The 25,114-nt window shown below is 37.9% G+C and overlaps 1 protein-coding gene and 1 non-coding gene across 4 annotated transcripts; both read right to left on the bottom strand.

Annotated features, from left to right (window-relative positions):
• COX7C (cytochrome c oxidase subunit 7C) lies at positions 1–10,802 on the bottom strand. Of its 3 annotated transcripts, none has more exons than XM_014055307.2 (3): positions 10,614–10,801; positions 8,993–9,123; positions 1–242 (listed from the first exon to the last, which is right to left on the bottom strand). In XM_014055307.2, the coding sequence occupies exons 1-2, from the start codon at positions 10,686–10,688 to the stop codon at positions 9,007–9,009; spliced, it is 192 nt and encodes a 63-aa protein (XP_013910782.2). In that variant the 5' UTR covers positions 10,689–10,801; the 3' UTR covers positions 1–242; positions 8,993–9,006. The 3 variants fall into 3 exon arrangements, with proteins under 3 accessions (XP_013910782.2, XP_013910774.2, XP_087571820.1); XM_014055299.2 differs by lacking the exon at positions 1–242 and adding an exon at positions 7,336–7,412 and having other exon boundaries at positions 10,614–10,789; XM_087715694.1 differs by lacking the exon at positions 1–242 and having other exon boundaries at positions 8,991–9,123; positions 10,614–10,802.
• On the bottom strand, positions 9,464–9,525 carry LOC148045338 (small nucleolar RNA Z39). Its single transcript, XR_015696854.1, has one exon. It is a non-coding gene; the product is annotated as a small nucleolar RNA Z39 (small nucleolar RNA).
• Positions 10,803–25,114: the final 14,312 nt, after the last annotated feature.

Here is a 25,114-nt window from a genome sequence, read left to right as displayed (position 1 = left end):
TGCATCTTATGCCTTTAATTTAATAATTGGCACAAGCATTCCTGCTGCATCACAGTAACGCTTTTCCTTTCAGTGTTTCCTTCTGCAACATCACAACGAGACGTTTCTGGAGCTATGATGCCATTGCCAGCTGAGCACCATCTTGGCTGTTATGTCCTTTCATGCTTCACTCATCGGAACAATTTGGGAAGGTTGCAGATAACTTTGTACACAGCTAGTTAACATCCCCACTGTGAGGAAACCTGAAGAGACAAGGAAAAACAGTAAAGTAAAAATAACAGACCATTATCACCAAATCTACTCAAACAAGAAGGAAAAACCTGCAGATTAGACCTGCAGATTCACACCCCCACAAAAAATCCCACCAGCCACAGATGGCAGGCTGATGGCTCAGAGAAGTCCTGATTTTGCTTCCTGATGGGGATTGCAGGATGGGGTAACCCCATGAAGATCTCCCAAAGTATTTTTGTAAAAAAACAACAACAAAATAAATGCTCTGTGCTTTATAAATGCTGCATAGGTTGAGCTATATGGAAATATAGAAAAAGAATCTCAGAGAGAAACAATTTCATAATATTTCATCTGTTCATGGCAAGGAAGAATATGAGATGTAAATCTACGCCTTTGCATATTTCCTTAAGCAGGCAAAATATATGCTTGTTTGCATTCTTCAAATCCAATAGATGATTGGTGGTACATGTTTGGATTTTTGGCAGAGTTAACTGATAATCTATTCATTAGGTGACTGGTTAATTCTGGGGTCAAAATGATCCTTATTGAATTGATTGGATCCACCTTTCAGTGTGACCAAGGATGTAAAACTCCTGTGACCCGACAAAAGGGCGAACGTCAAAACCACGCCCGACTAAACCGCGTCGCTAAAACCGCGACGTCATCAATACGGCGACAACATCACGGCAACAACAGCGCGGAGACAGAAGGGTGCTTTACAACAGCGCGGTGACAGCGATTTAACTTAAGGTAAGGGTTAGGTTTAGGGTTAGGTTTAGGGTTAGGTTTAGGGTTAGGTTTAGGGTTAGGTTTAGGATTAGGGTTAGGGTTAGGTTTAGCGTTACGTTTAGCGTTACATTTAGGGTAAGGTTTAGGTTTAGGGTTTAGTTTTACAGCACGCTTCTGTCTCCGCGCTGTTGTCGGCACGATTCAGCGCTCATTCGTCGGAGCGCTTTAGAACACGTGGTTTTGTCACCGCGGTTTAGTCGGGTGCGGTTTTGTCGTTCGCCCTTTTGTCAGTGAACCTAAAACTCCTGCTTATGGTAGTTTTAAAAACTACCACCCAATTCCCAACTGCTCATAAGTACAGCCAGACGACTATAGCAAATGATTTCTGGGGGAGGGGAAGTGAGATCAATTTTGTTTAGTTCCAGTTCTATTCCCAATTAGCAGAGCTTCCTGGAAGTTAGTAGATAAATTTCCAAACGTATAAACAAAATTTCAAACTGTGCACACTGGGTCCTGCTGTCAGTAAATCAAATTCAGTCATGTAAAAAAAAACTTGTAGGGATGAAATTAACAGTCTGTACAATCAGGTATAATGATTCTGCTTTGTAATTGTAAAACAGTTTAGTATACAGCATATTTCAGAGAAGTCTCAAAAGACGGGGAAAAAATTACAGAATGCTAAGTTATAAAATACCTAGGAGAAAATTGTCCTAAAATGACAGTCATATTTCAGGTACCACTATTACCTTAGGAAAAAACCTTTTAAATAACTCCTTCAAAGTAGGCCAACTGTTAGAATTATGCATTTGGGATGGCATAAAATAGAAAACCTGCCATTAATGGTCTAGAAATTTAAACTCAAATTTAGCAAAAGCTACAATTATGGCTGTAGCGAGTGATTCCTTTTGCTAGGTTGAATGATGGTTAATTGGTCATAATGACTGCTCATTTGAGGTTTGACTAGGAGATGATAATTCTGCCTGGATCTTTCTCCGGAGTGTTTTGAAGGACACTCAGCTCAGAAAAATTGAGCATCTTCCACACTCTTTAATTTCTGTCAGAGAAATGGGAATTTGGGAATCTGCAGAATTGCTAGGCATTTGTGTGCAAAATAAGCAGGCATCATTTTTGCACATAGGTAAGAACAGTGGCTGCTGTTCTGTGCACACACCAAATCGGGTAGCTGTCATTTATAAAGTTAGTCCTCGACTTACAATAATTCATTTAGTGACCATTCAAAGTTGCAATAGCACTGAAAAAAAGTGACTTATGACCACTTTTCAGTTACAACCTTTGTAGTATTCCCATGATCATGTGATGAAAAGTCAGATGCTTGATAACCAGTTCCTTCCTATGACCATTGCAGCATCATGAGGTCATTTGATCACCTTTTGCAATCTTCTGATGAGCAAAGTCAATGGGGAAGCCAGATTCCCTTAACAACTGTGGCAAGAAACATCATAAAATGGGGGCAAAACTCACTTAATAAATCTCACTTAACAGAAATATTGGGCATTATTGGACTACTTGAATTTATAGTTGGCTGGAAATTCTTCTCCAAGAACTCCAAGGCTAGGGACCTCGTGGTCAAGTATGGTAGAAACTCTGGTCATGACCATAATTCGTTCCATAACTTTGGTCGCAACCTGATTTGGTCATGACCTAAACCTAACCAAAATGAATGCAGTGGCCACACAACAGGCCTCTAAAGAAGAGGTTCAACAAATCTACAGTGCCGTTTAGAACCGGTTCCAGCTCCCTCCCCCCGCCCGTCCGCACATCATCAAGATGAAGAGCGAGAGGAGGAATTCTGGGAGTTGAAGTCCACAAGTCTTAAAGCTGTCAAGTTTGAACACCCCTGGGTTTTTTTTCTAAAGGGTTAGGGGTGCAAGGGTCTTGTAACTTGAAAGCTTTAAGACTTGCACACTTCAATGCCAGAGTTCCTGAGCCAACATTTTGGTTGCTAAGCAAGAGCGTTGTTAAGTGAGTTTCACCACATTTTACAAGTTGGCCATGGCCACCCAGTCACATGGCTGGTAAGCCACTCCCACCCAGTCACATGGCCAGCAAGCACTCCCACAAATCAGGCCACGCCTACAGAAGAGGTTCTAAAAAAATTTTTAAACCCACCACTGCCACACAAGATCGCTGTTGTTTGGCATTTACAAAAAAAAAAAAAAATTGTGTGGAAGGAGAAATCGGCCACGGCTGTGTTTGATCGCCACCCGAGTATGTGTTTGTGACCAGATTCAAAAAATTTGTGAATTTTTTTGGTTGGAACCCAATTTGGTCTTGGTCAGAAACATTTGTGACCAGAGGTTCTACTTTATCTTCATTTACCCAAATGACGCATTACATCACTTCTCTCTATGTTCTGACTCCATTTTGTAGTGAGCAAGACAGTGTTTTTGTGTCATTTGAATGTTCTACCCTTTCTTCCTTAGTCCCACCTTTCAGGAACGTTCAGTGAAAGTGATTCTACTTTGCCCCCTGCCATACACTTTCATATGATTATTAGTGTGTGGAATCCAACCAAATTATTTTGCTGCTAAAATTATTTTATAGTCCCATAAACCTTCCCCCTCATATGCTTAAAAAAGAAAAACTTCTACAGGTACAAAGGCCATGTTCTCACAATCCCTTTCAAGTTATACCCTCCTCCACAGCTTTATACAGATTTAGTTTTTCAGATGTCTAAAGCCATCTTAATATTGTATTAATTTTAAAAATTCAACAAAACATGGTTTCTAAAGGTAACCAAGAAGGACTGTATCTACAAGAACCAGTTCAGTATATATTCTTTTGGAGTTATACGCTGCCATTTAATATATGCTGGTTAACCATGTGTAGCCTGTTCCGGTACAAGTGACCTTTTCAAGGATGAGCGGTGCGTTAAGCATTGTAAATAAGTTAAGTTCCCTCATCTGGCATGACAGATGTTTGATTTTCGTGGCATTTTCAGGGCTGCACAAATAATAATGACCAAAATGGCACATTTGCCAGTAGTGAAGCAGTTACCTTGCAATGTACATTAGCTATTATTTCAGCATGATGAATCTGACTGTTCAGGTTTCTTCTCACATATATTTATCAATATTTTGGAAACCATAAGCAGAAATGCTGTTCTGGGAAAAGGTTGTTCTTTTACAACTTGTTACATGGATGTCATATTTCCATCAGGATAATAGAAGTTTTTTAGAATTGGCATAAATAAGCAAATTTCTAGCAGAGTGCTGTGCAGAAGTGGAATGGATTAGATTATAATGTTGACCCAACACCCCCATTTCCTAATTACGCCAGGTGCATAGGACAAAACTCCCCCCCCCCAGACTAATATAATCCTTCAGAAGCTATTTGACACACTACCACATGACTGGATAATCAAGTTCCTAGAAATAACAAGTCAGTGGAACTTATTCAAAGGGGAAAGGCGCAATGGAATACACACTTGCTGGTCAATGGTGATAAAGTGGGAGAAGTTAATTCAAGAGAGGAATCTTTAATGGACGCTTGCTATTGTCATTACTGTGTGTTATTGCACCGATTTCTCTATGAATGATTCTGAACAAGTCAGGCCATGACTATCACACATCTAAAACATCTGCTGTTGGGATAGATAAAAATGCCAAATCGAGTATAAACATCTTGACTGTGTGACCCACCATATTAATTGTTTCATTTACAGGGGTGATAAGAGTGGAAACTGAATACCTTTGAAGAGAAGCCAGAAGTTATTTTAAGTTAGGACTATTTATACAGCTAGTCCTTGCTTAATAACTATTCATACAGCAACCAAAATTATAACAGCACTGAATTAATTTTTGCCTGGTCTTTGAAGTTATGGCTGTTGCAGTTCCCTCACTCACATGTTCAAAAGTCGGGTGCTTGGTATTTGCCTGCACTTATGACCACCTAGGGGCTCTTCATCTTCCCTACTTGTCTATTGCCCTGGGGGCACTGTTTTTGCCTGGCAGCAATAGTGCAGTTGGACCTTTCAAAGGCTGCCTTTTCTAAGCACAGGGGTTCAATTATATTCCTCTTTCCACAGAGGAAAGAACATGCTTGCGAGGAAGGCACAGAAGAGGCTGTACTTCCTGAAATGCTCAGGAAGATAAATCTATCCCAGCATCTACTTCTGTCCTATTATTGCAGCACCATTGTGTGTGTCAATTCTTTCATCTTATGGGAACAGCTCTGCAAAAAAAGCTCTAGAGAATGATTAAAACAGCTCAGAATATCATCGGGCTCCAGCTACCAGCCCTGGACGACATCTTTCATCTCGCTGTTTGAGGAAGTTGCACAACATTCTCAGAAACTCTTCCCATCCTGCTTACAATCCTTAACAATGAACTAAAGGGCCACCATCAGTGAGCTGTTGGACAGCATTACTTGGTCTGTTGTGTGGATGCTTGGGAGGTTTAGGGGTGGGGAATTTTGGGAGGGTGGGGTGTGTGTGGGAATTATCATGTGTGTTGGGCCTGGTTTCTGGGTGTTATGTGAATTTCGTTGCATGGGTATAATGTGTTTACGTACAATGACAACAAAGTAAATCTTAAATAACTGGACAACATAATGGAAGACTGACAGACCCAGTAAGATCAATAAATGTTTATGAAAAAGCTTCTAGTTATTCTGAAGGACCAGAGAAAAGGCAACCTTGTTTTTATAGTCTAAATGACTTGATGGTATGTCTTTTCTTCCCAGTGAAGTTACATTTTCTAAAACTACCTGTCCTTATTTTGGTTGTTTTTCTGAAGTGGCATTTTTGTGTGAATATCAGCTTACTATCTGCAGATGGGTGTTTTGAAATATTTCTTGTAAATATTTACAATCATCACTTTAAAAAAAATCATGCTCCTATTCTATGGAATGCGGTTTATTAGTATATATACACACATATGTGTGATACATTACATATTAGCCAACATATGCATCTGTGGAAAATCTCCCTATGGCTTCAGCTGGAATTGACAAATTTACATAATACGAAGAAGCTCAACACTATACTATTCTGGATTCTTGTCCACATAATCGGACTGAGATGGGAGAGTAAAAGCTAGCTACACAAGTTGTGTTGAATTAGCCCAATGTGAAAAATGAATTTTATTCATCCCTGTCTTAACATATTTAAGATTCCAGAAGTTTCATTAAGGTAAAGGTTCCTCTCGCATATATGTGCTAGTTGTTCCCAACTTTAGGGGGCAGTGCTCATCTCCATTTCAAAGCTGAAGAGCCAGTGCTATCTGAAAACATCTCTGTAGTCAGGTGGCTGGCATGACTAAAAGCCGAAGGCGCATGGAACACTATTACCTTCCTACCAAAGGTGGTCCCTATTTTTTACTTACATTTTCACATACTTTCAAACTGCTAGGTTGGCAGAAGCTGGTACAAGTAACAGCTCACTCTGTTATGCAGCGCTAGGGATTCGAACCACTGAATTGTCGACCTTCTGATAGACAAGTTCAGCGTTTTAGCCATTGAGCCACCGCATCCCTGTTGTATTAATGACTCTAACCTTGAACTTGTGTGAAAATAATTTTTTCCATCTTTTACCACCTAGGTGTTTAATTAACATATCCTGCATAATTTTCTTTTAATTATCTTTCCTAATTTTCCTCCCTTAGCTCACTGTGAGCACTTACCTCCAAATCCTCAACATGTTTCTATTTGTACTTTACTTGCTCCAGTGATGACTAGCCTTTTCTGGACCGAGTGTCCAAAGTGTGTGCATGTGAACCCCAAAATGCAAAGTATGTACCCCCAGGCATATGCACACGTCCACCCTTATCCCCCTACCCATGTGTGGCACGCATGCACGGTGGAGCGACGGCTTGTATGCCCACATAGGTTCACCATCACGGATTTACCTTAACTTTTGGTTTCTTCCATCTGACTACTTAATGTGTCCTCAAATCTCTTTTTGGTTTAGGCAGTTAAAAAATTTTCTGCTCTGAATTAATATTAGATTCTATTGTTGTACATTTGGAAACTTACAAGCAGTGCATTTATTGTGGTTGAAATAAAAATTTAAAATGGGTGCAATTTTAATTTCTGTATTACAATTATTTCATTGAATATTTTAAATTCTATAGTCTTTCATTTTAGTGATTTCCCATTGATCTTGTGCTTTAGAGTTCTGCATCTTGCATGATCCACCTTGCTTCTATACATATATAAACCCTTCACATTTTATATTGTTAAAATGTGCACATATGCATTTTACCTACTTCACTTATTTGCCACACATAATATAAATCTAAACATATCTGTATATACCTGTATTTAAAAAACATAGCATTTTATATAACTAGGAATGGAATTTCTTTCGATATAATTCATCAATCTATATTTCGACCAAACAGAAACAGAATCTACTGTAGTTTCAGGTATATTTTTTATTTATATATGTAGAATGCTTAGTTTTAAATTTCCTTTTGTTCTTTCTTCTCAACCTGAAAGAAAAAAAGGAAACATAAAAATCCTTAAAATATTTATTATATCCTACAATTAATTCCTTTCAGCTTACCAAAATCGTACTTTGTAGATGAAACTCATATTAAACAAGGCAATTTAAAACATAGATGGGGAACAATCTATGAAGGCTTTTCTATATAGCTAAAGATGTCTTTCTGACTGAGAATCTTTAATGCTTAATGGATAACAGCTTACAGAAACCACATGCTGCCGATTACATTATTTGCATTTTTTCATACTGCAATCATGTTAAATAAAGTTCACAGGATTGAGTTTTAGATTTTCTAATTTTTCTTTCTTTTAGTAGCTTTTCTGGATGTTCTGCTTCAGATTCAGAACTCTTCTGAAGTTCAAAAATCTAACTCTTTTCATTTCTTCTTTCACATATATTAGAGATTTAATGATTACACTATAACTTCCCCTCAAAAATGCCAGTACCAACTTTTTTCCATTGGTGAATATTTGGTATAGGATAGCAGATTCATGGTTTTTACCACACCTTCTTACATCCCACTATTAATCATATTTAATCCTGTGAATTTTATTTAACAGCAGTCAAGATTAATTAGAATTTTTAGCTCAGCTCTCTTTGTGCATGTATTTTTAGAAACTACCAGTAAGCGAGGCTAAAGAGATGGGCACTGAAACCCTTCCTAAACCTCTACACTGAGTATGGTCCCCAAGCAAAGTAACTGAAGGGAAAGCTTTCTCCCACATTCCCAACAGACAGCTATTATAAGCAGAACCAGCTTTATGAAGGCCCACCATGACATTTTAAGTATGCTGGTATACTGAGTCTTGAGGCCAAAATTGTTTAGCATTTCTCAAAGTTTAAATGCTGTAAGACCTTTTCTGAAAAAAAAAACCCATTGGTAACAAGTACAGCTATGTCAAATAGTTATAAGGTCTTTCTTCTGCCTTGTTCTGATTGGTGGCCTGGCTGTGGCCATAGGACCATCTGGAACTCCCAATACTTTTCATAGCAACCCTATCCATAATGCATTTCAATACCCTAGTTGTGATATATTTAAGACTTTGAAAACTTACTATATATGATGACATTAGGAATGGACCGGTTGTATTATATAAATATGCTCTTTGCATTTCAGGGAGGGACTTTACTAAAATTGTTTTCTAAATGTTACTGAATCATGATTTAAACTGCTATTGGAAGAAAAGATACAATAGAATTTGAAGAAAACTATGGTTCCTGTGATGGATTCAAATATATAATTTGAATCCAGGTTTACATGTACAGTGTTAATAGGCACTGATCCCAGAATAAAAGCAGTGACAAATCATTTCCATTACACTGTATAGATACATAATGAAGAGCTGATCTTCATTAGAAGGCATTGTTATCTTTTTTTTAATGCCCTATTTCCAGGTTTACATATTAAGAAATTTAGCAAAATGTTCACTATACAGCTCATTAGTTTACCACCAATTGAATTTTATTGAAATTAAACCAGAAAATGGTTTTTATAGCTTCCAAGGAGTAACCAAAATAGCTTGTAAAAGACTTCTAGAGAATGAAAAGAAAACCAATAGGAATTACCTGTTACAACATATTCATTGCTTAAGCAGCTGATGCCTTACAATAAAACAGGGACCACCAATACCAGTTATGGTAAAGATAAAGGTTCCGAATAACAATTTCCATTTGTTGTTAACAGAGAATGGGAGATTCTGAAAAGATAAGAATGTTGAAGCTTTGTTTTAGCAAAGTTATTAAGCAAAGTTAATATATAAAAAGTGACTTGGCCTAAATCCCATGGATAGCAACCAAGTACTAAACGTTCATTCATCATTTATAGTTACAGAAGTACATCACTGTATTCCTAATTTTCTAAAAAGAGAGTCAGTCTCACGGGTTTCATAGTTTAATATCAACATTCTTCAATTCGAACCTCATTTACACTAGTCCTATTTTTTTTCACCTTAAAAAGATACTACGTATGTCCTTTAGATGCCATCTTGGATGAGTATGATCTGAAATTAATTAGTATGAGTACAACTTCAGAATAGGTACATCAGAAAGCGTTTACAGTATCATCTTTATTCATGCTGTTATGCTATCATCACCTGTACCGGTAGAATGAAGAAAAATAGTCCTGTATTGAACAAAAGGCCCCTACAGAAACAAGAAACTGATTACTGAGAATATTAAAAACACCTCCATCAACACTGAGCAGGGCTTTGGACATGTGGCTTTCAAGCTACAACCAGAGAGAAAAATGGCATTACTAAAAATGATTCCACAGTGGGAGGTAAAGAAAAAAGAAAAAGAAGGTATGTTGCCCCATCCTGTATCTTGAGCTCAGCCCAAGTGTTTCATGAGAACAGATATATTACAAATATCAAATCCGGGGAAAAAAATCGCAGCTGCTTTATTCTCTACTGCAAAAAGTCTCTTTTCCGTGATTATTTTATTTATTTATTTATTTTTATTTGTCAAGCATGCATAAGATAACAGATATAAGTATAAACACGATTATGAATACATGAAATAGATACGAAAAAATGGGGACATTAGGACTGGGACGGTAGGCACTTTAGTGCACTTATGCACACCCCTTATAGGCCTCTTAGGTTATTAATTATAGTGTTAGTAGGAACTGATCCCAGAATAAAAACAATGGCAAATCATTTCCATTACATTATATAGATGCATAATAAAGAGCTGATCATTAGAAGGCATTGTTATCTTTTTTATATGCACTGTTCCCAGGTTTATCTGTTAAGAAATTTAGCAAAAAAGTCACCATACAGTTCATTAGCTTACCACTAATTGAATTTTATTGACACTTCATTATTATTATTTTATTATACTCAATCATAAATAATGATTAAGGCTTCAAGGGTTGGGCCCCGGCCTTCCAATGCAATTCCGTGCCGTAAAACAGGAGGGGCAGGGGGTGGAGAGGCTGAAAAATAAAGAGACTCCTCTCTTCCCAGATTATTTTTCCCTCACTGACTTCGAAAGGCGAAGGGCCCAGAGAAGCCAAGGAGCCTCTTTCCGGTATCTTCAACAAACGACCAAGGAGAGGGAGGACGGGGTGGGAGAGAAGCAGGCCTAGCGCGACTTGCCTAGGAAACCGGCCCTGGCCATGCCGCCGCTCGAGGGGCAGAAGTAGCTGAGGCCTTGAATTCATAGCCTCCCCATGCTTCCATCTTACCTTTCCCGGCCCATCCTCGTAATGCATCCGCCGAAGGGCGGAGGTGCCGAAACGGCGGACGGTGGTAGTCAACATATCGGCCGGAATGAGAACCCCGGCGACAAAAAGGTGCCTTCTCCCTCACGACCTTCACTTAATCTAGAGCCACGTGACTCAGGCGTTATGGGAGAAAAGGCCGTCGCCGAAAGGCAATATGGGAACCGTAGTTTTAGGGCCGCAAAAGGCCGTTGCTTGCGGAAATGAATGTTCCTTCATAAGTCTCTGCCTTCTAGCGTCATCGAGGAGAATTCCGCGGGTGGTATTTGAATATTTTTTTTAAACCCTCATCCTTCTGTAAATAGGCACTTATTGATTTGTTTACATTAAACCCCTAATTCTAGCAAATAAATATCTTATACATGCTTTACAAATAAATAAATAAATAATAAAATAAAATAAATACAATGCACAAAGCAATTATTCCTCCCCCCCCACCCCTTGCTAAGGCCGGAAGAAAAAGGAAACAAAAATCATAAAAGTGCTTCGTTACAATTAAACAAATATCTAACTGCATACAAACAGAGAGAGGGAGAGGGGGAAAGCTTGATTGAATACTGGTAATAATGAAATCAGATGTATTATCTGCTGAACGTGCTCCTCATATTTAAGAACAGATGAAACCGATAATGGCGAGATATAAATGTGATAAAAAGAAATGGCATGCAGTTTTCCCTGCAAAAGAAACCAGTAAAGGCTGGTAAATGCAAATATGTCTGTATGTGCATCCTGTACTCCCTCAAGTACAGCTAGAGTCAATAAATTAATAAAACTATGAGATAACCTGGAGCTTTGGAAGTAATATCTAAAAATACAATAACTGTATTTACTCAACAAATTTGCATGGCATCTCAACTCGCTCCCAGGTGATTCTGGGTGGCTTACAGCATTAAAATCCACAACATAGAAACCATAAATCTCCATTCGCCACTTCCCATGGCAGTAGCAATACAATCAAACCAAACCAAACATTTCGTCCACTCCATTTCCATGCCTGGTCCCCAATCAGTTGACATTCCTAAATGTTGCTTTACAGTTTATTGATCAGCATAATTTATAACTATAATTCTGGACTCATTTGCAGCCATACAGAGTAACTGTATACAGTCATTACAGTTACAGGAATATTAATCTGGAATGGGCAGGGCATATAGAAGTTGGTATTTTGGAATATATTGATCAGGAATTAATGAAAGGAAATTGAAAAAAAAACCAATATGTTATGCAAGTATGTCTAAGAATTGAATGAAGATGGACAGACTTTGTGGTGTTTATGAATCTAAGCAGGAAAGTGGACATATTTGTTCAGTTATGAATGAAAGAGCTAAAGTATGTGTATGGAATAATGAATTAATCTCATCTAGTTAGTAACAACTGCATATGAAAACCCAGCAATCCGTAGACTAATAATAGCTTCATGTTACACTCCAGTGAATGATGATAATGAAAATAAGTATTTGGGGAAAATTGTGCAACACAAAAGGATGTGATCTGGAGGAAAACATTCAGGTAGGTGACATGGATGAATTGGTCGGAATGATACAAGAGAGTACTGAAAAAGTTTCTGGGACCTTTATAGACCCAAAAATAAATGGGAAAAGTCTTTAGTGAGTAGCTATCTCTGAGTTTTCAGTAATGTATGTGGTCTAAGCATGTATTGAAATATCTATATGTGACTAAGGAATGAACATAAATGTAAAAGCATTATTGTCCTGATTATTTATTATGCAAATATTGAGAGAATTGGTGGAGGATAAGGATACTATACATATACTATAGTATCAAAAATGGATCCTTAAGGAAAAAATAGACCTGAAAGAAATGAGAGAAAAGGAAAAATGTTGACTTATATGAATAACTTCAGAAGAGAAATTCATCTCCCAATAAAATGAATGGTAGTTGGGTATAAGAAAAAATAAGATAAGATGAAAATGTTATCACTATGATTATAAGAAAAGATTTTAAAGCAGACTATACATTCATTTTCTGGTCCAACGGGGAACATTTTTAGATTTTCAGGTTCTGCTCTCTTTTTTACTACAAGGGTTAAGTTTGAATGACTTTCAACCCTCAAAGTAAGTGCTCCTCCATTGGCTAAGCTATTAAGCTACTTAATAGCTTAGCTGAATGAAAGCTATTCTTTCAACATGTCTTCAGTTCCACCAAGAAGTTGTTCTCTAATACATTTTTTGCCTTAGTCCCTGACTCTGTCTTGGGTTAATGGTGGTGGTAGTGGTCAAAAGATAAATTCAGAGGCGCTTGGAAGAGCCCAAGAAGTTGATGCAAGAGAATATTTGGAGTGAGCAGGTGTGGAAGGTTTCTGGCCAAGGAAATTGAAGGGATTTAATCTAATAAAGCAGGAAGAAGTGATTTTCAGATGAAGCAGTTATTATAAAACAATGAGACTTTAAGCCTATGAATGGCAACTATTTTGTTGATATATACAGTAGGAGAAAAATAGCTAGATTTTCTTGAAACAGAGATACTAGATACCAGGTGTGTCAAACACAAGACCCACGACCTAGATCTGGCTGGTGGAGTGCTTAAATCTGGCCTGTGAGGCCGGCCTGGAAATATGGTTCCACCACAAAAGCGCGTAGGACAAAATCGCGCTCGACAAAAGCACGCTGTGACGTCATCACAGCGCGACGAAAAAGTTCGAAAAATGTAAAAATAAAGCGAAAACCTTACCCTAAGCCCCCCAAACCTAACCCTAAACCTAACCCTAAACCTAACTCTTAACCTAACCCTAAACCTAACCCTAAACCTAACCGTTAAAGTAACGAAAAACCTAACTCTAACCCTTAACCTAACCCTAACGCTAACGCTCTAAAGCTAACCCTAACCCTTAACCTAACCCTAACCCTAACCCTAAACCTAACCCTTACCTTTATGTGAATCGGCTTGCTTTAATTTAATTTTTATTAATTTTTATTTGAATTTTTCGATCTTTTTCGTCGCGCTGTGATGACGTCAAAGGCGCGCTTTTGTCGATCGCGCTTTTGTCGTCCGCGCTTTTGACGGGTCACGGGAAATATCACAGATCTGGTTCGTCACCCATTTTCAGCCTCCACTGCCTCCTGCAGCTCTCTGCCTGTCAAAAACAGCCGAAAAATTCATTTGTAAAAGAATAAAAACAAGGAAGAAAGTTTCTCTAGACATCACACCCTTGCTTGGTTTGGGGCCATCTATGTTTAAATGAAACTAGAGGGTCATACTTAAATTCTAGGTCTTATTTTCAGGGTAGGTCTTATTTGCAGGGAAATACGGTATATGGTGCTTGTGTTCAGCAATAGGCAAATTCCTTACAGGAAATTTCATCTCATTTGCATTAAAGTGACTAATCTGTACTGAGTCTCTAAGTAGCTATTTTAAAGATATTCCTAAATATAGGGGTAATTATCTGGAGAATTGAGATTTATTGTCTTCTTTAGATGTCTGATGGAAATATCTGCCTATTTTTGTCAAGCTACATTCCCAGACATAAACTGGAACCCTTCATGCTCTGCCTCTGTTCTCTTCTTTTAGTACAAGAGAAAATGAAGCTCATTCAAAAGGGAGAAAAGGTTAAAAACAGAAACTATATCTGGGTAATGGTGAGAACAAAAAGACAAAGTACAAAATGGTCAATTACGTTCCTATATAAGACTGAGGAACCTGTGATGAGAATGCCACAGAACATTGTGAACATGAGACTGATGTGGTGATGCAGGAGCCAGAACATCAGGTGACAAAAATAATCTGATTTCCAAATCTGTTTCTCATTAATAAATAGATAATATTGTTTCTATGCACATCTACATATGCAGATCTCACCATGATTTTTCCAAAGTCATTCAGTATGTATTTGTTGCAAAACTTTTCAATCTCTGGGGATGAGATGAATGTGGATTACTGTAACACGCTCTACATGGGGCTGCCCTTGAAGAGTGTTCGAAGACTCCAGCTGGTCCAGAACGCAGCCGCGCGAGCAATCGTGGGTGCACCCAGGTACACCCACGTCATACCTATCCTCCGCGAGCTGCACTGGTTACTTATTAGTCTCCGGATCCGCTTCAAGGCGCTGGTCGTTACCTATAAAGCCCTTCATGGCATCGGACCTGGGTACCTGAGAGACCGCCTCCTGCCGATTACCTCCCATAGACCGATTAGATCACACAGGTTAGGCCTTCTCCGGATCCCATCTGCCAGCCAATGTCGGCTGGCGACTCTCCGGGGGAGAGCCTTCTCTGTTGCAGCTCCAGCCCTCTGGAACCATCTCCCCGTGGAGATCCCGGCCTTCTGCAAAGCCGTTAAGTCCTGGCTGCTCCAGCAGGCCGGGGGGCTTTCGAAATATCCAGCCCCTCGGAAATTGTGACTGTTGTATATTTTAATATGTTGTCTTGTGTATTATCCCCCTCCCTTGTTTTATTGTAAGCCGCCCGGAGTCCTTCGGGAGTGGGCGGCATACAAGCTCAATAAAACAAACAACAAAACAAACAAACAAACAAACAAGCTTCATGATGACGTGCCAAGGTAGAAAGCCTTTTCTATTGGGGCATCCATCCTTAGAACATGAGCTCCCCAAGGATCAGATTGGTCTTAACTCTACTGGCTTTTTGCAAGTTTTTAAAGGCATGGTTCTGTCACTGTGCTTGGAAATTTAGATATATGATAAAACATATACAATAGTTATGTTGTTGTTTTTTCTCTGCTGTGAATTGTGCTGTACAGTTTTTATATGTTTTATGCAATAAAAAAACCAAGAAGGAAACAAAAAGATCAGAACACACAGTCTTTAGCAGCCAACACGCAGATAAGCAGGCATTGCCCACCAAAATTGGGAGGGCAAGCTACTATATATAAATCAGAAGCAACACCAACACTCACTGATGATGTTATCTGGTTGTGTAATCATACAGCACCAAGGGCTCCAGTTTTATGTTTTATATTATATTTTGTCTGTAGTTTATTTTTAATTGCTATAAGCCCAGAATTGTGTATTTGAAATTAAACAAATAAATAACCAATTATTTTATTAAAGCTGGTAGGTTATGGTGAGTAATTGGTTTTAGTTAGCAACAGGGAAGAGTCTCAGTCATATGAACACAGAATCCTTATACAGAATTGCAGATTAAAGATGAGAATGTATATACTTTTGATTACAAAGAGTTATTTTACAACTGATGAGAAGTTCATATAGGGATGCCTAGGATACAGGGTACTCAGCCTTTGAAAAGTATGAATGATTTTATACTAATCACTATTCAACAATCTGACTTTGCATCTTATAGAAGAAACTAAAGAACCCCAGAGATGCAGTAGTTAGAAAGCAGTACTGCAGCTACTTCTGCTAACTGCTGGCTGACTGCAATTTTGCAGTTTGAATATCAAGGTTTCCATCCTTCCGAGGTCGGTAAAATGAGGCCCCAGATTGTTGGAGGCAATATGCTGACACTGTAAACTGCTTCGACAGGGCTGTAAAGCACTGTGAAGTGGTATATAAGTCTAAATGCTACTGCTAAATGCTAACACACCCATTATTGGCATCCTTGAGAATCTTGTATGATAAGGATGCTGTGAATCAAAGCGTGAATCAAAGGCTTTTCATTGTTGTTACAAAATCGAAGACATCTGTCATGAAGGAAAAGTTGCAGCATATATGCGAGGACAAACAAATGTTTTGAAAGGGCAAAACAAAATTGGGCTACAAAAGTCAACATAGGCATTCATTTGGATGCAGCCAGTGAACATTTTAAACCAGCAATTCAAAATAATGAATAATGAATAAGAACTGCACTTGTCTGAATATAAATAACAGCTTAAATAAAAAGTTTGTAAATGTAGGAAAGATACAGCAAGATAAAGATTACTGCCTTTGAAATCCACTGAAAGAAAGTATTTAAATGAAATTGTGCCTGATGCAAATATGGTTGCTTAATCTATTATGACATATATGATCAAAGAGACTAATCAGCTCATTTATAGCCTTACAAAAGTAATAACTGAACTGGGTTATAAATTGAAAACAAGCTGCTAAACTAAAACCCAGTGCCAATTTGAAAAAGTACTATAGATTGGAAAATATAAATCAACTTTAAAAAGAAGTTAGCAACCTACATAATTTAAAATAACACAAACTGAAAAATAAGAAAAACAAGCTTGGAAAAGATACAATCTTGATAGAAAATGATTACAGAAATCATGTAACAATTTAAGACTGATGGCGACTTGTAGGAAAAGTGAATAATATGGATGTAAGATCCAGTGTTTCCAGCAAAATAGGCTAGAACAGATCAGCAATACTTTTTAAAGCTAAAGTAAAAATGAAAAACCAAATGAATCCCCCTAAATAATGAAACATTAAGATAACAAAAAAATCCCACCTCACAATGAAATTCCCCAAGATATCTGACATAGAAAAACAAGCAAAACCTGAGCAAATGGGAAAAAATGTAGCAACAGCAGTAATTGTAAAAGGAGAAGCTAAAAAGATAAAAAATTATACTAAACCAGGAAAAGACAAACACTGTGTCAGACCTGCATTTATATTCATTTTAGAATTTTGGCCTGCCACACTTTCTCTTATTTCATTATGCTGTTTCTTTGTATAGTTGATGGGAGGGGGAATAGACAGGAGTGAGATTGTGGAATGTATTGTTTTTCATTCTTTACTAGAAGCCAAGGTCATCCTTTGTCTCCACACCAGTACACCTGACCGGAAGAAGCTGGGTGTGGATGCTAGCATGGAAGAAGAAGATTGGATCATGTGATGGATTATGGGTGTGGGGACAAGATCATGAACTTTTAACTGGGTGGAATTCTGATGTCATTTCCAGTATTGGGATTAACACAGATGTGCCTAAGATGTCTGTCTTATTAAATTGGAACAAAAAGGATAGTTTTGCCTTGGACTCTGATTTAATTCTGCATGATACTTGGAATTCTGACACACTGTGGATTTGGGGTTCCAGTGTCTGTCAACACTGAACTGAAGTTGCTAGAAGTCATTTTCTTGGTCCATCGTTGCCACACTATATGGGAGAGGGGAGGAGGTTGGAATGCAGTGCTGGACCCAACATTGAACTTTCTTGTGAAAACCAAGGTCATCACCTAAGTGAAGGAGGGAAAAGGAGAAGAGTGCCTGAGGAGCCCACCAATTAAACTAATTGACCAGTGAAATGGAGGTGGGGGAGGGTAATTACTGGTTTTAAATGTGCTGAAACTGTGGAAATGATTCAGAATTGGTTTTCAATTAAGTGTGTCAATATGATTACCCAATAAAGATGTTGTCTGAGAAAGTGTCTGGAGTTCTGATTTGCTTGGGTTCGTTAGTTGGAACCTTGACAATATCTTATGTATTTTGCATTCTTGTTTTACATTTAATTTCAATCAAATGTTGCGGCAATGATCAATGGTTCGCTTCCATATGTTAGTAATCAGGAAAAGCAAAAGAAACAATACCCAACAATTGGATGCCTGCAGCATTCAAGTTTTTAAGGAATAGTTGCCAGTAATATCTAACAAACCCTCTAATCTCAAATTAGTAGGGGAATTCAAAAGTTCTAGAGGTAGAAAAGATCAACTTTGATAAAACAATATTTCAAAAACAAACCCCTAACCCTCAGAAAGACATACCTATATGTTACCTGGATTAATTACAAAAATGTATTAGATTCACTATCGTATAACTGGAGTAAAATTTTTAGACATTTTTTGCATTAATAAAATTATAAAGGTTTTATGTGCAATAAAAAATATAAATGGCGTTTAAATGAAGTATGAATCTTTAGTGATGACATCAAAATGGACTTTGCACTGTTAAAGCATGTAATATAAAAGCTGAATATCTGGTAGAATTGAATTATGGAATGTGAAAGCCAAGTGACTTTGGGCCAATCACTCACTCTCATCGCAATTAATTCACATAGTTGTCATTGTGGGGAAAATAGAAGGAGGAAGGAGTCTTAGATACATTCAATGCCTTGAGTTACTTATAAAGTAATAAGGGATAGATAAAAATCAGATAAATGAGTAACTTTGAGAAAGGAAGAAAGGAACAAATGAAACAGAAACTATGGGGTCCATGTGCTCTCTGAGCTTGGTGATTTTCTTGTAGATGTTTCCATACCAAACTAGATAACATCATCAGTGCTAGAAGGGAGTGGGGTTTGCTTTCAAGTGGCTTACCCTGTCAATTTTGGTGAGAGTGTTCTTGGTGATTCCTTGATTCCTTGATTAGGCTGTTGTTTACTGTTAGCTTTTTTGCCTGCATTGATAGCAATAGCACTTAAACTTACATGCCGCTTTATAGTGCTTTACAGGCCTTTCTAAGCAGTTCACAGAGTCAGAATATTACCCTCAACAATCTGAGTCTTCATTATATCGACCTTGGAAGGATGGAAGGCGGAGTCAACCTTGAGCCTGGTGGATTTCGAACTGCCAAATTGCAGGCAGCCGGCAGTTAGCAGAAATAGCCTGCAGTACTGCACTCTAACCAGATGTGGGTTTCACTTACCTTCCCTACCGGTTCGCAAATGTGAGTGTGCTGGACATGATAACCTTTTACTTTCTTATATAAAGGTCAACTAAATCAGTGTCATCATTTGATTCCAATGCTGATTTATTTTGATGGTCTCAAAAAAATCAGCTTAGGCCAATCATTTTTGCAATTTGGGAAGTGAATATACTGTAGTACTCAACATGGATTTACTATTGCATCTGTTTTTGTAGCCTTGGGGTAAAAAAAACACACAAGAAAATACCACAGCTATTCCTTGTTTCCCTTATTTCTTTTGGCTACAATACCTCTTATATTGAAATATTGTTCTAATGTGTCACAGAATAGTTATTTAAGTTAACAGGTGAATGCAAGCAAAACATCCCATTCAAAATAGCCTTTGAAAAGGCTCACCACTATCACTTTTCCCCAAACATGGTGGTCCAAACTTTTCTTTAGGTCCTTCGTAAAGGCCAGAAATGTAGCCATCAATCTAAGTTTCAAGAAATGATAATTAAGGTGTACTGAATTTGTGTTGAAACAAACAATATCTGTTTTTCACATAACTATATATTACTTTCTGTAACAAGCAATGTCTCTTAATGTTAGTTGCTGAAGAATTTGCATGACAAGATAAATTTTTTGCTTGTGAATTTCGCCAGGCATCCAGTTCATTACTCTAGGAGCAGAACACTGAACAAAATCTCTTTGATCCTTTTTCCATGAGGCACTTTTCATTTTTTGGGTGTATACCGTATTTTCACGACCAAAAGCCGCACCGGATTATAAGCCGCAGTATCAATTAACGTTAATTTTTCAAACTTTTTCCACATATAAAGCGCACCGGGTTATAAGCCGCACGTTTCCCGACGCTTCTGGACATCTGTTGCAGTCGCGAGGAGCGGAGAAGAGCGCGAAGGTTCTTGGCGCTCCAGAAAGCCGCGAAAGCAGCTGGGAGAGGTGCGCGGCTTGGTTTCTCCTCCCTGGATGTCGCAGCAGCAGCCCCAAACTCACTGATCTCATGCGAAAAACACTGAGATCGGTGAGTTTGGGGCTGCTGCTGCGACATCCAGGGAGGAGAAACCAAACCGCGCGCCTCTCCCAGCTGCTTTCGCAGCTTCCTGGAGCGCCAAGAACCTTCGCGCTCTTCTCCACACTCTCCTCGGCTCCTCACAACTGCAATAGACGTCCAGAAGCGGCAGGGGCTATCGAGCTGGAAATCCAATCCCCATTAGCCCCAAAAGCCGCTTCTGGACATCTATTGCAGTCGCGAGGAGCGGAGAAGAGCGTGAAGGTTCTTGGCGCTCCAGGAAGCCGCGAAAGCAGCTGGGAGATCTTTTTTCACATATAAAGCGCACCGGGTTATAAGCCGCACTGCCGGTTTTGGATCAAATTTTAGGATTTTCAGTGCGGCTTATAGTCGTGAAAATACGGTATATAAATATCCCTTTACAATATTACCTATGTAATATACTTAGCTTCCCAGGTTTACATTATCCTTTTGTTTGTGATGGGGAGAGTGATGTCAATAGGAATTTTTTAAAATACCTATAATGACCATGAAAGTTGAAGAGCAGGGAAACGAATTAAAGTATAGACATAAGTACAAATTTTCATTTCAGCCATGGTTTCTAATTCTGAGTTCAAACATCATTAGTCAAACTGATAAATAGTAATAAGAAATTCTTCTTGATCTGTTCAATATCTTTTAGCCAGACTGTCTTTACAATGATTAATATAATTGGGAAATATTTGAAGAATAGTTGTGGTATAGTTTTAATAATTAAATGGTTTGATAATTTTGTGCAATCCACTGAATATTGGACTTTTCTTATAAAAATTAGGAAGTCGGGTACACAATACTGTAGCTAGAACACATTTCTTGGGTTTTTTTTTACATTTAGAAATATTATTAATGAATTTAAGATATTTTTATGGCCACCCAATATGAACAGTGGTGTCTCTGGCAGTGTTTACTGCCAGAACAATCTTATATCAAATAAATGAAATGGAGAGAGGAAAAATGGAATGAACATGTGAGTTTAAGCCACTTATGTAACTTTAAATTACAGTTTGACATTAGATCTAGGCTTAAAGTCCTGTTGAGGAATGGCATCAAGATGATTCTGAGGAAAAAACTCTTGACAATGCTCCTTCAGATGATTAAAAAGGGGAAAATACATTTAACATTCTCTAGAGAGATGAGAGAAATAAAACAGAACTTTCACAGGTCCATAGGTGTTGATGCATCATGAAAGTAGAACTGATAAGATAATAGGTCTTTCCGTTTGTATTTAATTCCTGCGCCATGTGCGTTTATTCTTCTGCTTCCTACTAAGCTAAACAGATCTGGGAAAACATAAATATTTTGCTGCATATGCCAAACCTTTTTATTGGAGCATTTGACTAACATTGTGTCCTTGGTGATAAATTAGGTGACAGCTGCACTACCGATATATATATATATATATATGATTATAGTAATGATGTATTTACCAAAATACAGTTTTATGCCCATTAAAACATTTTTCCTCATAAAAAGCTGAATGTTCATTCAGTTGGTGGCAACACTGCGAACATCACATATAATTTGCCTGTATTTTGATTCAAAGAATTTGATGTTGATGATTCCGATTACTGAAAATAGCAGGCTTGCTTGTGTTTTTGGAAAGTTATTCAGTACTTCAGTTTGTAATTTAATGGGTTGAAATAATGATAGCAATATTACAAAAGTGATTGCATGCTGTCTAGCTCTGCCTACCTACAGATAAGGCAACAGTGTTTGCAATTTTGTTATCCTTGTTTCAAGCCATTAATTTATAATCATCAATTTTGTGTGCTGTTACATTTATATTATAATGTAGTTTCTGGTTTCTTTCTTCTTCTCCATAAACACAGGCAAAACAAATATATTGGAATATCAGACCAAGGCTACATAAATGATCCCAAACTGTGCAGTTATCCCATTTCTGGTGACTGATAAACTTCCATTTTACTTTTTGTAGTGCATACCACTTAACATTTTCTGTATGGATACCATTTAATGATTCCACTGGCTGTAGAAAATGTTTTATTTTACAGTGTGTGCATGCGCAAATATACCCAAAACACACACACACATACACACATGAATGATGTAAAGCTACATTTACCAATAATGTATTTCAATCTACAGGGCCAGTTAGCTACCCAAAAAACTGGAAGAAGAAAAACAAAAACACAGTACTACATTAAAAGAGTAAATCTACTAAAACTGCATTAAGTCTGTATTCTATACTTTATAAACCACATTGACTAACCCTACCTATCAGTTCCAGTCTTATCTTTCTTCTGGAATATATCATCCTGCAGGAAACAAGTAATATGAATAACAATTTAGTTTAGATTCAAATTATGTTGGAAGCTATATACTCAAATGTGCAGATATGTAGTGGAAAATTAAGAAGACACATTTTTCTCTCACTTTATGGACTTAGACTCTAAGACCATTAAGACCACTCAGTCCAACCTCCAGTTCATGAATCTGTATATTAAAACAGGTGGTTCTTCAACCTCTTCTTGAATGCATTTGGTGAAGGGGAATCTACCATTTTTCTAGCAATTCAACACTTGGAAGCTCGTTTTAAATATTGGATTCTGCAGTTCTGTAACAAATATCCCATGTGGTGCACTTTATTTGGTGACTACTGAAGATCAGATTAAAACAGCAAGCCAGTGCCAAGTTTTTGTAGATTTTTTTTTAAAAAAGAACAGGATACAAAAGAGAGCAGAGCATCAGACAGAAACAACAGAAATACACATATGCTTGTTTTTATTCTTTTTCCTTTTGCTATTAATCAATTGCTATAAATTGGCATTAAATTAAAAGAAGGGGTTTATGAATAAACACATGCATTTTTACGTATTACATTTTATACTGGTCAGTGGAATGTGAGATACAGGCAATAGTAATAGCAGTAGACTTATATACCGCTTCATAGGCCTTTCAGGCCTCTCTAAGCGGTTTACAGAGAGTCAGCATATTGCCCCCAACAATCTGGGTCCTCATTTTACCCACCTCGGAAGGATGGAAGGCTGAGTCAACCCTGAGCCGGTGAGATTTGAACCGCAGACCTGCTGATCTAGCAGTAGCCTGCAGTGCTGCATTTAACCACTGCGCCACCTTGGCAGAGATGGTATTAAGCAGGTTCTGACCAGTTCTGGAGAAACAGTAGTGGAAATTTTGAGTAGTTCAGAGAACATGTAAATACCACCTCTGACTGGCCCTGTCCCATCTATTCTCTGCCTCCTGAGTCCCAACTGATCGGGAGGAAATGGGGATTTTGCAGTAACTTTCCCCTGGAGTGGGGAGGGAATGGAAATTTTACAGTATCCTGGCCCTGCCAGGCCCACCAAGCCTTGCCCACAGAACTGGTAGTAAAAATATTTGAATCCCACCACTAGATACAGGTAATTGAAAAGGCAAAAATCAGTGATGAATATATTTTCTACCCTTTTCCCTTTTTTTAAAATAAAAAGTAACTCCTTTTTAATTTTTTCAGAACAGAAAAAATATCGGTGATATACTCATAGATCACACAGGAAATTTTTGCAGTTATTACAAGGTGACCTGAAGTATGTTTTTGTAACATTTCTTTCATTTTCAATTGATTCTACAGTAGGTCTTCAGTGAGATTATAAAGGAAAAGGCATTCCTCCTGTGGGACTGAACAGAGTTAACAAATAAGATAAGAAAGACAAAAGGTCTGGAAAGTACACTCTGATGAGACAGTATAGAAGAGAAAAAAACTGGAGAAAACAACAAAATATGCAAATAGAAGTAGAATGACTATGGCAAAGGAAAGCAAAAATAGTACCAATAGTGATAGATGCCTTAGGTGGAGTCTGAAAATATCTGGAGCACCATTTGAACATTACTGGACCCGGATTGTTGTTGGGGGCAATATGCTGACTCTGTAAACCGCTTAGAGAGGGCTGAAAGCCCTATGAAGCGGTATATAAGTCTAACTGCTATTGCTATTGCTATCACTGACATTGATTAAATCACCATAAATCATTGCAAAAGGCTGGTTTCTTTGGAATAGCACTCATCCTGCCATAATACCTTTGACACCATCAAACAACGAATTCTTCTTAAGGAACTATCTGAGGTCCTTGAGAACTATTTGGTAGGTGGATAAAAATGCCAAATATCTGGCTGACTGTGCAACCAATAATAAATTAGGTAAAGGAAGAATTTCTTTCACAAGGGAAATTTTTTTTTAGAAAGTGGAGGTTATTTTTTCATTCAGCTAAATGGAAACAATTGCAAATAAATTTTGCTTTAATTTTTGAACTAATTGTAACATTGCAGTATTCTGCCTGAGCAGAATGGAAGGGGATCAAGCCAAGATTGTGCAACTATTTTTTAAAAAATGGTTAATTTTCAGTATGAAAAAATGAATTGATTTAGATGTAAAATATATTTAACAATCTGGATGGGTTTAAAGAATTTGTATCTTAGAAAAGGCCTCTTGAAAAAAATCTAGTATGTCCTATGTCCCAGAAAAATTGCAGACTGCTGGACCATCTGCACTTCAGTTTGAGTTGCAGACAACACAGACTCATCCACAATAGCCTGCGCCTGTCTTCAGAAAACATCCTGCAGCCAAGAAAGCTCCACACTCACTTGTACTACTAAGCTGACCCTGCAGACACAGACAAACCTCCAAGTGGCCTCAAAGACTCTCTAAAAGAATGCAAATGACCATCTGTCTGCAAGAAATATAAATCCTTTCATTCCCCAGCATGTACCCTGAAGAAGCTTCTTAGATGAGAAATTAAATGTCTTCAAAAGAAAAGACACAGAAAGTCCAGTTGCCTCCTGAGAAAGCACCTTTGGGACCACCATGACCTGGATGACTGAGAATCGCCATAGACTTTAAGTATGTCCTGTGTTTTAGTAACCTATGAGGGCTGGCTATTTTTATGAATAGTTCTTAGTTTG

This window comes from Thamnophis sirtalis, unplaced genomic scaffold, assembly GCF_051295495.1.
Source record: "Thamnophis sirtalis isolate CommonGarterSnake01/CBP01778 unplaced genomic scaffold, rThaSir2_p1.2 scaffold_5, whole genome shotgun sequence".
NCBI lineage: Eukaryota > Metazoa > Chordata > Lepidosauria > Squamata > Natricidae > Thamnophis > Thamnophis sirtalis.
Note: the sequence above shows the minus strand (reverse complement) of the source record. Positions and strands in the feature narration are given on the sequence as shown.